We start from the raw sequence: 14816 nt of genomic DNA on the forward strand, positions 1-14816 counted from the left end.
TCTCTCTCATGATTAGACAATCATAAGGTTCATCATGCAAATACACTTTTCTAAATAAACTATTGCATACTCTAACCCAGAGCGGTTTATTAAATGGAATAAATACTATCTCAACTGTTCATACTACTTGTGTATTTGTTGTAGTTTAGCCCATGGTCAACTTATATCCAGCTAACCTATGGCATGCAGATCTATTGTTCCTAATATGCTATGCATCCACATGGCGAAGATCCAAATTATGTACTTTGAAATATAGTGTTCATATCATGTACTCGGACATTTAGTATCCCATACTGTGTACTTTTATGTGTCATATTCATACTTTTTACATTCAAACATGATTTCTATGCTCCCATACTATGCAATGGCCTCCAGTGTGCTCATTCTCTGTACACTGCTTTGGATTCTGAGTTCAATTCCAGGCAGTGACCTGAATAATAATAATAATAATAATAATAATAATAATAATAATAATAATAATAGCAACAATATTGAAAATTACCTTAGGAATGCGGACCCAGGTTCGAAATTTCCTCAAGACACCTGATGAATGCTGGAGGGTATATCAGCCGAAACATTGAGTTAACAACAAACAAGATGAGGACAAATATCCGTCAAATGTAAATAATGTAAATAATGTTATTCAAGAGCTCAGTTATGAAGTTCTGCTGCAGCCACATTATTCTCTGGCTACCTTCAGTTATTACCTTTTTTGGTTGCTCTCCAACAATGACATTCAACAATGACAAAGAGCTGAAAACATGGCTTAATGAATTCTTTGGGTTAAAACCCAGTGATTTCTGCCATCAAGGAATTGACAAGCTGGGGCAACATTAGCAAGACAATATGAACAACGAAGGAGAATATATTATTAATTGATTTGTTAATATTGTTGATGAAAAATAAACATTAAAATAAATGGAAATAAACAAAAGAACAAATTTTCTGACAACTCAGTATATATAGATACATACACACAAACACACATACACTAGTATAAACATAATCATCCATATGGTTATATTGATAGTAGTGTGTGTGTGTGTGTGTGTGTGGGTGTGGGTGTGTGTGGGGGGTGTCTGCATGTAAAGCAGTTTGTGTAACTGTGTTTCTCTGTGTATGCAGGGCATTATGTATGTCTGTGAATATTAACAGGAGCTGGCCAGGTCGAAAATCTACCCAAGGTTATTGTATTTGTTTGGCAGGGATTTTACGGCAAGCACCAATCACTCCACGTAGCACTAGCAGAGGTTTTGGCAAGATTTTTACAGCTGGATGCCCTTCCAGACACCAACCAAATTCCAGTGTGGACTAAGGTGCTTTTAATATGGCAGGGTAACCAAGTAACTCACAAGGAATTATGAGGGGCAGGGCATTTGTGTGAGAGGATGAAAGTTAGAGTATGACAAAGAGAGAGGTACAGAAAGGGGCCAGAAACAAGTGTGCTGATGTAAAGGTGATACTTGGTTACCTAATCAAAGGAAAAACAGGAGAAGGAGAGAGAGAATGACCAAAGGGAAACAGAGAGAGAGAGAGAGTGTAGGAAACAGCAAAAGTGTTAGAGAGAGTAGAAGAGAGATGGTGTAGTGCTAGGGTACACTCACAAGTAACAAGAATATGAGCATAGAACGTGGTTAGAAAAATGGAGAGTGGGGGTTGGAGGGAGCAGCAATACAGTGAGTGGGGCAGCGAGGGCAAGGAAGAGGATTGGAAAACAATCGTAATTTATGAAGAGGAAATGTGAGGAAGAGAAAGATGCAGTTAGAAGAGGGTTTGTAGTTTGATTTCTTAGGGTAGAGTGGGTGAAAAATGTGTTGTAACATGAGAGTGGGGGCACAACTCTTCTAGCACTCACTTCCATGCATGGGTCTTATATAAAGACTTCATATTGCCAAACATCTCAGTCCATTGTCATTTCCTCCATGAGCCCCAACATCCTAAGATCAATCCTCACCACTTTATCTCATGTCTTCCTGGGTCTCCCTCATCCACAGTTACTACCCACTTTCAGCAACAAGCACTTCTGTATACAGCTATCTTTACTCATATGCATCACATGTCCAAACCAACGCAGTCTCCTCTCCTGCATACCACTTTTAATCCCTCTTATGCTTTGTCGGTCATGCACACTGATGTTGCAAATCCAATGGAGCATGCTACCTTCATTCCTCTCCAGCCTACGCATATCCTCCGCAGTCAGAACCCATGTCTCACCTCCATGTAACATAAACTGTTCTCACACAATCATCATACAACTTACTTTTCACTCTGAAAGAGAGTCCTTTTGCTGCCAACAGAGGTAGTAGTTCTTTGAACTTCCTCCACCCTATTCTTATTCCAGAAACAATACTTTCAGAACATCCACCACCATTACTAACTAACTACTCCCTCAAGAGAGCCTGCTAGGCATTTGAGAGCGTTTAAGTCCCTCATACTCTTAGTACTTACTGTTCCTATGCATCCTTATCTGATAATCTTCCCATGATTCCACTGCATCTCTTATGCGTCCATAGGTTATACTTGGTGCAGCGGATGGAATTACATCCCACTCCTTTCCTACATTTTGAACAGGGCTATTTGCCAGCCAGAATGAGAGTCTTATCTCCTTTCTCGCAAACAACTTTAGCCTTAGCTAAGTTAACTTTAAGGCCCTTTGATTCCAGGTTTTGCCTCCAAACCTGGAACTCCTCCAATTCTGCTTCAGATTCTGTAATAAGAGCAAAATCGTCAGCATATAGTAGTTCCTATGAGCATCCAGTTTTGAATTCATCTCTTTTGGCCTGGAGAACTATGATAAATAAGAGTGGACTAAGAACTGATCCCTGGTGTACTCCAACTGTATTCAAGGTCAACTCTCACCTTACTGACAGCATCGCTGTACATGGCTTGAACCACTCTAACAAGCCACTCCTCTGCCCATAGCTTCCTTAGAGACCACCAAATATGAGAGTGGGGAACCCTGTCAAAAGCTTTCTCCAGGCCGACGAAGGCTAAGTACAATGGTTTACTTTTAGCCAAATACTTTTCTTGAAACTGTCTCACTATGAAGATGACATCTGTGGTACTTCTTCCAAGAACAAAACCAAACTGCATCTCATTTAGTTTAATTCTATACCTAATTATCAGGTCATCCCATAAGTTCTGTCAGATTTTACCTTTTTGAAAATTGAATGAAACTTAATAGTATTTTAGAATGTCTAATGGAATTAAAAATTATTTTTATGCATTTGTGTATATTTAAACTAATTAAATATTATTTTACAGAATAATAGAATGAAAATTTCTTTGATTAAAACCCTTTCTAACATGGAAGTATCCAAAGAGCATTTAAGGCACATAATGCTTTATGAGTACAAAAAAGGAAACTCTGCAGCCAAAGTGACTCGAAACATACACTCAGTTTATGGGAAAGAATGCTTGAATGAAAGAACTGGTAGAAGATGGTTTTCAAAATTCAGAAGTGGAGTTGCCAAGGAGATGCCTCCTTGAGGCATCACTTGAAGAAAATCCTGTATTATCAGTTGAAGGATTGGCAATAAAGCTTAGTTCAAACCATACAACTGTTTATCGTCATCTTCAACATCTTGGAAAGGTTCCTAAACTTGGAAAAGGGGTGCTTCGGACGAAAGCAACTGCAAATCCCAAGTTGACCTCTGCTCTTCTCTCCATTCTCGTGAACTCATTTCACCTTTTTTGGATAGACTTGTGACTGGTGACAAAAAATGGATCTTCTATCAAAATGTTAAACATTGTAAACAGTGGAGTGGATGTGTGGTAAGTAGCTTGTTTACCAACCACATGGTTCCGGGTTCTACTATAGCCTCGGGCCAACCAAAGCCTTGTGAGTGGATTTGGTAGACGGAAACTGAAAGAAGCCCGTCGTATATATATGTATGTGTGTATGTTTATCTGTCTGTGTTTGTCCCCCTAGCATTGCTTGACAACCGATGCTGGTGTGTTTATATCCCCGTCACTTAGTGGTTTGGCAAAAGAGACCGAAAGAATAAGTACTGGGCTTACAAAGAATAAGTCCCGGGGTCGAGTTGCTCGATTAAAGGCGGTGCTCCAGCATGGCCGCAGTCAAATGACTGAAACAAGTTAAAGAAAAAGAAAAAAAAGAAAAGTGGCTTGGTAAAAAAAAAAAGCTCAACCAAAACCGAGAATGGAACTTCATGGGAAAAAGGTTTTTTTCTCTATCTGGTGGGATTGCAAAGGAGTAATTACACAGACCTCCCCCCCCCGCCTCCACCACAACCAAACTCAACACTTAGTTGGTACTCATTCAGCTCTATCGGATACCAAAATACAACGGAGGTACGGCCCTTCTATCAAATTCATTTCTTGCACGTGCTTAGGCTTCCCTAAGAACTTGGGGCTAAAATAATACAAAACATTTACAGCACTTCTCGCATCGTATCAATTTACACAAGAACACATATCAGGTTATCTTTGCATGTCTGAAAATTCCAGGATCATTAGTTATTGATTATGATTTAGAACGTCATTGAAGAAAACGGTTTTTGAAGCTACACACAAACTAAAAAGGCAGAAGTTGCTCCGTGTCAGTTCGAAAAAAACTCAACTTTGAATATTGCAGCAAGGTTATTTCTTTTCTATAATGATAATCAATTCCAGACTAGAGGAGATACTCCGTCAGTTACGACGACGAGTGTTCCAATTGATCCAATCACCGGATCAGCCTGCTTCATGAAATTAATGCCAAAGTGGTTGAGAGCACCCCACAGGAAGGCATTCAGATTACTTTGTGAAATGTAATGCTTATTTATTTCACATTATTTTATTTATATTTGTTTGTCAGTTGCTTGACCATAACCGCTTGACCACATAGTTCTCAGCAGGATTCAGCATGACACAGAGCGTGACAAGGCTGGGCCTTTGAAATGTAGGTACTCCTCATTTTTGCCAGCTGAGTGGACTGCAACAATGCAGTATGTGGTTGAAAAACACACACACGATCAGCTTCTATACGGTCTCCACTTCTCAAATTTCACTCATGAAGCATTGCCAATCCAACAAGTAAAGATGTTCTTGCTCAAAGTGCCATGCACTAGATGGTTGAGAAATATCAGGTCATCCCATAAGTTCTGTCCGATTTTACCTTTTTGAAAATTGAATGAAATTCAATAGTATTTTTACAATATCTAATGGAATTAGAAATTACTTTTATGCATTTGTGTACATTTAAACTAATTAAATATTATTTTACAGAATAATAGAATTAAAATTTTTAATTGATTAAAACCCTTTCTAACATGGAAGTATCCAAAGAGAATTTGAAGCATATAATGCTTTATGAGTACAAAAAAAGGGAATTCTGCAACCGAAGTGACTCGAAACATGCACTCAGTTTATGGGAAAGAATGCTTGAATGAAAGAACTTGCAGAAGATGGTTTGCGAAATTCAGAAGTGGAGATTTCAGCCTTGAAGATGAAGATCGGACAGGACGTCCAGTTCAGTTTGATGATGAGCTCCTTGAGGCATTACTTGAAGAAAATCCTGCATTATCAATTGAAGAATTGGCAATAAAGCTTAGTTCAAATCATACAACTGTTCATCGTCTTCAACAACTTGGAAAATGGGTGCCTCATGAATTGTCTGAAAACAACCACAAATCCAGAGTTGACATCTGCTCTTCTCTCCATTCTTGAACTCATTTCACCCTTTTTGGATAGACTTGCAACGAAAAATGGATCTTCTATTAAAATGTTAAACATCGTAAACAGTGGCTTGGTAAAAGGAAAAAAGCTCAATCACAACTGAGAAAGGAACTTCATAGGAAAAAAGTCCTCTCTATCTGGTGGGATTGCAAAGGAGTAATTCACTTTGAATTGTTACCACCTAATGCAACAATCAATGTTCAAATCTACTGTCAGCAATTAGAGCGTGTGAACCAAGCTTTGAAGAAAGAAAGACCTGCTTTAGTGAATTGAAAAGGAGTGATGTTTCATCAGGACAATGCGTGACCCCCACTGCAAAGATTACATCATAGAAAATCGAAAAGCTTGGTTGGTAAAAAAATTCCTCATCCACCTTATTCTCCTGATCTTGCTCCTTCAGACTACTATTTGTTTTGTAGTTTACAGAATCATTTGGGGGACATAACTTTCGTAAGCCAGGAGTCAAAACTGACATTTCAGAGTTCTTTGCTTTGAAACCAAAAGAGTTTTACGTTGATGGGATTAAAAAGCTTGTAAATAGGTGGAGGGAAGTCATAGATAATCGGGGAAAGTACATTGATGATTAAATTTCAATTAAATATAACATTTGATCACTTGTTTTCTTTATTCAAAATTCGGACAGAACTTATTGGATGACCTGATAGTTGAGATGTAGCTCTCTGTAATTTTCATATATATATTTTTATATATAGGAGGAATCGCATATGGTACTCAATGCAAACTATTGACATACAAGAAGTGCAGTTGAATCACATGAAGGTTAAAGGAGAATGTAGCATTTATATGTAGAAGATATACGGGATCCATAAAGACAAATGACCCATTTCCGTTTCTCAATATCATCTCTGCAACATTATTACTTGTTCAAATATGCTTGGGTTCCATTCAAACCTTGCATTTATACCCATCACTGCCACCCCATAATTTGTTTAGGGTCAGGCACTGATTGGTGCTATCAGTCATTGTACAATGATGAGAATATCATAAGAGGGACAATCTCTCTTGTCAGCTCACAATGCACCTTGTCCAGGCTAGGCAATGCTCCATGCAGATTTTCATGTATTTACACCATTTCTCCATGAGAAAATACAGTGAATGACTTTTTGACAGGTTCAAACATGCCTCAGGCATATTTGAACTAGTAATGACCCTGCACTTTTATACACATCATTCTACACCCTATAATATCATCTCTATCCACACCATGTTCACCAATCACCTTCTTTTTGCTCCATTGCTCTCCTCTGCCATACTCCATCCCTAATACCTCTCCTATCTGATATGACTCTAAATGCCCTCTCACATCGACCATCACGCCCCACTTATAGCTTCCTTCTCTGACCCACTTCTATATCTCTCACCATCATTTGCTACATTGACCACAACATCCATCTCTTCTAACACTCTTATAAAACTTCCCCCTTTATCCCCCACCCCCCTCATCTCTTACAACCACTCAATATCTTGAGATGCTCCAGCATCCCCACCACTACATCTGTTTTCTTTGAAGCTCTCCACTTCTTCCCACATCTATTGCATGACATCTGGGTTTGTTCTTCCATCAATTTCCTGCCTATCAATCCCTGGCACAGAACCATCACTTCTCCCCTAACCACACCATCCCATTGAGTCAAGGGGCCTTTTTCTTTCCCCCTCCATGCATTTCTTCCTCTTCCTTTCTTTACTTCGTTACTTGCTACCTCACTACTACCAGTTGCATGAAAAAAAAGAAAAAAGCACCCAGTGCACTTTGTAAAGCAATTGGATTTAAAAAGGGCCTCCAGTTATAGAAACCATGCTCAAGCTGATATTGGAACCCTTAAAACTCACCAGACCCTGTCAAACTGTCCAACCCATGCCACCATGGAATTTGGATGTTAAATTGTGATGATATGATGTGATGTGTGTGTGTGTGCGTGTGTGTGTGTGTGTGTGTGTGTGTGTGTGTGTGTATTGTGTGTGTGATATTTAACATCATCATTCATTAAATTGAAAGAACACATAAAAAGATTTTTGTAGCATTAAGAAGACGAGCCTCCACCAACTATTTGGCCTATATGTCTGTGCACACCTTTGAATGCAGTGTATGCCAGAAGGTTTGCAAATGTAACGGAGGTTTCAAAAGGCATTTTAAGATCCACAAAGATCAGAACTTAACTGCAGCCCTTGGTGGTCCAAATTGGATGTGCAATCTTTGTGGGTGTCTTTTCAAAACATTGTCTGGTTTAAAAAGCCACATCAGATGCCATGATGGTTCTAAGGTGTAAGTACAAGAGATGGTCAGAATCTGCATAAGGAATAGACATCCACCCTTTATGAAAGATTTTTACAGCATATTTATAAATTGTCTTTTCTTCATATTTTCAGATTGCTTTAGGGATGTTGAACAGATGTGTTCATGTCAACCAGATGCTTTACCAACTAGACAGACCAGTATTGGTCACTGCTCTACAACATGAAGGACACAGATTTCTTGTATCCTTGTCATAAGCTTGTTTTGTAGCAGGAAGTAGTGTACTGAAGGTCTACTGGTGTTGTGATGTTATGGTAGAGCAGTGGTTCCAAAAGTGGGTGGTACTGCCCCCTTGGGGACAGTGGAAAGATCAAGGAGGTGGGTGCATTAAAGAAAAGTGGGTCAATAATAGGTCCAAAATGGTGGGAGAGTGTGCAAAAAAGGGCAGTAGATGTAAAAAAAATAATAGATTAATTAAGTTTAAGTTTTATTGGTAAAATACAATTATTTTGAATTTGCTGCAGAAAATGGTTTATGTTTGTAGTGATGGGGGTGGGTACAAGGAATGTAACCCGGATGCCAAAGTGTGTGTGTGTGGGGGGGGGGTCAGCCTGAAAAAGTTTAGGAACCACTGTGAGAGTGGATTGATGTTATGGTATGTTCATGTGGTGGTGTGGTGATAGTTTTCTTTATCGTCTTTCTCTTTTTTTTTACTTGTTTCAGTCATTAGACTGTGGCCATGCTGGGGCACTATCTTGAGGAATTTGTAGTTAAATGAATTGGCTCCTGTACTTTTTTTTAAAGATCAAGGGTCATCAAGGAGGGGAGACACAGAGGACACACACACACGCACACACACATGAATATATATATATATATATATAATAAATGCGAAAATTAGTTTGTGTGTCAGTGTGTCACACTTCGACCCCTTCTCTCACTATTCATTGACACTCTTATTATTGCTCATGTTGGGGTGAGAGTAATAGTATGAGCTGTAGTTGTGATAGAGGTGGAGGCGATGGTGATGATGGTGGCGGTGGTAGCTGAAGCAGTCAGGAACAACAGTGATAGTAAGTGATGTGAAAGACAGTGGCGATGGTGGTGGAGGGGAAGGCAGCGAAGTCAAAGATATTGATGGTGGTGGCATCAGAAGTCAGAATGGTGTGTGTATGGCAGTTGTGGTGGCGATGGTGGTGGTTGAAAACAATCAACAGAAAGAGAGAGAGAGAGACAAGGGAAAGAGAAAGAGAAGAGGTTAGATAGAAAAAAAATTGTACTGAAAATATTGGTCGAGTTTAATAAAATTTAATATGTACTCAATGCATGAAGTGTGTCATTGTTGGGCCTAAGATCCATTGAAGAGCCCTCCACAGGAACCAGCCTGATAGGGAGGCTTTGAAGATGCTCGCTAAAAGGAGAGAGGTAACATTTCAAGCATAACTCTTCATCAGAAAGGAGAAAGGAAAATGTTCAAAGAAGGAAGAGAAGAAGAAATCACCAACAGACCATATAGACATTGCTGTATCTCTTAATTCCTAGCCCATGGCTTGTTGTGTCTCCCCTCTCTCTTATCACTATGTGTCTCTCTCTCTCTCTCTACCAACCGCCGCTCTGTCTGTGTCTATATCCTTACTCTCTTTTGTCCCTACTTCTCCCCCTCGACAACTTCCTCCTCCCTACATAAACCAATGCACACTGCTTGACCCTTCTTATTGACTTCAATACCCTGGCTGTAAACACGATCCTGAGGAGATGAGAAATCACAGTTAAGATTCTTAAGTTTTCCACCTGCCTTTTTCTTTCATTGTATTTTTGCGTGTATTATCACCATAAACCCTTATTATTTTCTCACTTATTATTTCTGCCTTCTCTTTAATTTGCAACATATTCTTTCACTCATGAAAATTTATCACATGTTCACTCAGTCTTCCATCTCTATCGGCCTTTCTCTCTCTTAATTCCTAGCCCATTTCTTAGCCCATGTTTGCCAGTTCGCGAGTTCGCCCGCCCTCCCACCCTCTCCACCTGCACAGGAAGTCCCTATGTCGTCCTCCTTTGCTTGTCTCCCATGAACACCTAAAGGCCTTACGCCAACCCCACCCCTACTATATAAGGTAGTGATCATACAGTGCAAAACATGATAGTTTAGTGTAAGCAGGTTGAACTTAAGATCATTGTTTGCTTATGAATTCTGCCAAATGCGAGTTTTCTTTTCAGCTTCATGAAGCTACTGTCACCTGTCCCAGGGTCTCTAGGGCCCATACCTCCTACACCCTCAGGGTTGGCACTCTCAACATCTACACACTGAAAGGTTGGTCTGGTAAGATTGTTGAAATGCTTAAACAGAGGTGTGTTGATATGTGCTGCATCCAAGAAGTAAGGTGGAGAGGAGGTTCTGCTAGGTTCCTCACAGGCAAAGAACACAGGAACAAGATTTTCTGGGCAGGGAACACTTACGGGGTTGGGGGTGTGGTTATACTTCTTGCGGAGAAATGGGTAGATAAAGCAACTGAGATAGTCAGAGTATGTGACAGAATACTTAAGATCAGATTAGTGCTCCATCATGGGTTAGCAACCATTATCTCAGCCCTTCAGCCAGGGCTACCCGATGGACAGAAAGACCGATTCTATGACACCCTCTTGCAGACTACTGCGTTGACAAATGACAGGGACAACATGTCGGGGGCTTCCATGGCTTCCATTGAGGATACGGTTTCGGCTCTCGCAATGAGGAGGGAACTAGGCTGCTGGAGTTCTGTGATGCAAATGATCTTATGGTTTGCAATACTAACTTCAGGAAACCTGCCAGCCACCTAGTCACCTACCACTCTGGCAGACACACTAGTCAGATCGACTACATCCTCACCAGAAAAAGGGAAAGATGGCTGCTTATAAATACCAAAACCTTCCCAGACTAGTAGTTAGTGACTTCAGGATCAGGGCTAAATGGATGCCCAGAAGACAACCAGCAAGGAGAAGAAGGGTCTGGAGACTTAAACATCCTGCAAATGGACAGAAATTTAGAGACATATTACTCGAAGCCTTTGGCGAAATAGAAGGGTATATAGCTTCACATGGTATAGAAGACAACTGGAGGTTCCTACTGGACAACCTGCTAAGGGCCACCAACCAGATCTGTGGATGGTGCAAAGTCCCCTCCCGACCCAAAATAACGTGGTGGTGGAACAATGTTGTTGACAGTGCTATTAGACAAAAGAAATAGGCTTGGAAGGACTGGAAGAACGGTGGTAGGAGGGAAGTGTATCAGACTGCTAGGAGGCAGATTTATTTAGCCAGAGGGGAAGCAGATAAGAAATTTGCCAATGTTCTGCGCCGTGAGGATGAAAGACTTGAGGTATTTCATGTTGCAAGACAGTGTGTGAGAGAGAATCGTGATGTGGTAGGAGAGAAATGTGTTCGCAAGGATGACGGTTCACTTGCGTTAAATGAGGATGCAAAGAGAGAGGCTTGGAGACGCCACTATGAAAGGTTGCTGAATGAGGAAAATGAATGAGATTAAGAGAGTCTGCCGAATATCGACCCAACAGAGGGACCAGTTCCTTAGTAGTTAAGGCAATTAGAAGCATGAAGACAGGGAAAGCCCCAGGCCCACCAGGAATTACTGCAGAGATGCTTAAAATATCTGGCAGTGTCGGCTATAGCCTAGTCACCTGTATAGTTAACCAGGTGATACACGAAGGAGTCATACCCAATGACTGGTGTAGCAGCATAATAGTCAACTGCTACAAAGGTAAAGGTGATGCTTTAGATATAAATAATTACAGAGGTATCAAGCTGTTGGATTAGGTAATGAAGGTTACGGAGAGGGTCATAGCCCAACTGATTAGGAAGAGAGTCAGCTTGGATGAGATGCAGTTTGGTTTCATGCCAGGGAAAAGCACCACTGATGCCATATTTCTGGTAAGACAGCTGCAGGAGAAATACCTAGCCAAAGATAAGCCCCTGTACCTGCTTTTGTTGACATGGAGAAAGCCTTTGACAGGGTCCCCCAATCTCTTATCTGGTGGTCAATGAGGAAACTAGGGATAGATGAATGGTTAGTGAGAGCTGCGCGAGCCATGTACAGGGATGCTGTAAGGTGAGGGTTGGCAATTCAGGGTAGAGATTGGGGTCCACCAAGGTTCAGTCCTCAGCCCCCTCCTATTTATCATAGTCCTCCAGACAATAACGGAGGAATTCAAGACAGGATGCCCCTGGGAGCTCCTATATGCTGATGACCTTGCTCTAATTGCTGAGTCACTATCAGAACTAGAGGCAAAGTTTTAAGTGTGGGGACAAGGATTAGAATCGAAGGGCCTTAGAATCAACCTAGCTAAAACCAAAGTTCTAATATGTAGGAAGGCAGGCAAATCACAAACGCCTTCAGGTAGATGGCCTTGCTTGATCTGTAGAAAAGGCGTAGGTAGAATCTCTATAAGATGCACCAAGTGTAAGCTATGGACACATAAGAGGTACAGCAATATCAAAGGAAGGCTAACTAGGAAGATAGTTTTTGTATGTGGCAGATGCTCATGAGCAATAAACACTGAAAATGCGCAGAGACCAACTTCCGCCACATTCCAGGGAGAAAATCTAGAAATAGTTGATAGCTTCCGTTACCTAGGTGACCAAGTCAGTAGCGGGGGCGGGTGTGCTGAAAGTGTAACTGCTAGAGTAAGAATAGCCTGGGCAAAGTTCAGAGAGCTTTTACCTCTGCTAGGGACAAAAGGCCTCTCGCTCAGAGTAAAAGGCAGACTGTATGACGCATGTGTACGAACAGCCTTGCTACATGGCAGTGAAACATGGGCTGTGACTGTTGAGGATATGTGTAAGCTTGCAAGAAATGAAGCCAGTATGCTCCGATGGATGTGTAATGTCAGTGTTCATACTCGACAGAGAGAAAAGTTGGGCCTGAGAAGCATCAGTTGTGGTGTGCAAGAGAGACGTTTGCGCTGGTATGGTCATGTGGCGAGAACGGATGAAGATAGTTGTGTGAAAAAGTGCCACACCCTAGTGGTTGAGGGAACCTGTGGAAGAGGTAGACCCAGGAAAACCTGGGACGAGGTGGTGAAGCACGACCTTCGAACTTTAGGTCTCACCAAGGAAATGACTAGAGACTGAGACCTTTGGAAGTATGCTGTGCGTGGGAAGACCCGGCAGACAAGTGAGACCATAACCCCTGGCCTCTACCTGGGGTTTAGCCAGTCCACTTATGCATACCTTTCCTTCTTGGGACACCAAACTCTACTTGTGAAGACTTGTTGATGCAAGTGAAAATTGAAATCGATCAACATCAATGGAAATTATAGCTGTGATACCAGTGCCGGTGGCACGTAAGAGAACCATCCAAACTTGGCCATTGCCAGCGCCACCCCGACTGGCCTCCGTGCCGGTGGCATGTAAAAAGCACCATCCGATTGTGGCCGTTGCCAGCTTCATCTGGCACGTAAAAAGCACCCACTACACTCACGGAGTGGTTGGTGTTAGGAAGGGCATCTAGCTGTAGAAACATTGCCAGATTAGACTGGGCCTGGTGCAGCCTTCTGGCTTCCCAGACCCCTGTTGAACTGTCCAACCCATGCTAGCATGGAAAGCAGACGTTAAACGATGATGATGATGATGATGATATATAAGTTCAGTAAAATTTAGATTCAGATGAATATGGTGCTAAAGTTAAAGGCACCAGAATTTAGTATGGTATTATCCATATAATTCAAAATGGGGTGATTATAATCAAAATAAGCAACAAGGATATCCAGAGGTAATGCATTACCTCTGGATATCCTTGTTGCTTATTTTGATTACATATATATATATACACACACACACACACATATATATATATATATATATATATATATATATATATATATATACACACACACACAATGGGTTTCTTTCAGTTTCCCTCTACCAAATTCATTCACAAGGTTTTAGTCAGCCAGGTTATAATAGAAGACACTTGCCCAAGGTGCCATACAGTGGGACTGAACTTAGAACCATATGGTAGGGAAGCAAGCTTCTTAAGACTCACAGCCATGCTTGCACTTATTTGGTGAAGGTGTGCTGGTGTCATGATGGTCTGGAGATGTGGTAAAGGTATAGACATATGCTTTACTGGTGTAATGATGTAAAATTTAGCCCTAAAATTGGCCCAGCATCAGTTATGACAATAAGGATTCCAGCTGATTCTTTCAGTGGAATAGTTTGAAATTAGTATGCAAGTGGCTGAGCATTCCACAGACACATGTACCTTTAACATTGTTTTCAGGAAGATTCAGCGTAACACAGGTGACAAGGGTGGCCCTTCGAAATACAGGTACAACTCATTTTTGCCAGCTGAATGAACTGGAGTTAAAGTGACTCAACACTCTGCTAGAAATTAACTCATCATCTTACAATTGTGAACTGAACACACTAACCACTAAATCACCTGATCAACTATAACTGAGTTAATGATTAATCAGTTGCATTCCAGGTATGACCATTCAGCTGATTTCTTGTTTTGTGGACCCAGGACCCCATTATTCAATTCGTTGCCTGGTTTCTCTACTCCACTGGGTGTAATTTCTGATTTATACAACTACTACCTTTGACATATCTAGCTACCATGTAGATGTCTCCCTCATTGGCCCATACATATATATGACAGTGAAGTAAATTATAGGGAGATTTGGCTGATATTTCAAACATATCAGGCTATCATGTAGAGGTCTCCTTTTTGGCTGATCTGTGTATAAGACAGCATTTAAACTGGCCACACCTGACCCAAATATTCTGCCTACAACTACCCTATAATGTCATTCTCAAAATAACCAATCACATCATCAAACCCTCAAAGATGCATGATAAATTTAAAACAATGTAAATAGTATTACAT

The 14816-nt window shown here is 40.9% G+C and overlaps 1 protein-coding gene across 5 annotated transcripts in view; it reads left to right on the forward strand.

Moving 5' to 3' along the window:
* The window catches only part of LOC115226594 (histone-lysine N-methyltransferase, H3 lysine-79 specific), a 138506-nt gene that overhangs the window by 99923 nt on the left and 23767 nt on the right, over window positions 1-14816 (forward strand). For 4 of the 5 annotated variants that reach the window (XM_036515201.1, XM_036515202.1, XM_036515203.1 and 1 more), the window contains one exon: window positions 8068-8175. The exons of the other annotated variant lie outside the window; for it this stretch is intronic. In XM_036515201.1, the coding sequence (XP_036371094.1) occupies window positions 8068-8175 (108 nt within the window). The remainder of the gene's footprint in view (window positions 1-8067; window positions 8176-14816) is intronic. 5 annotated transcript variants of the gene reach the window in all.

This window comes from Octopus sinensis, linkage group LG30 (assembly GCF_006345805.1).
Source record: "Octopus sinensis linkage group LG30, ASM634580v1, whole genome shotgun sequence".
Classification (NCBI taxonomy): Eukaryota; Metazoa; Mollusca; class Cephalopoda; order Octopoda; family Octopodidae; genus Octopus; species Octopus sinensis.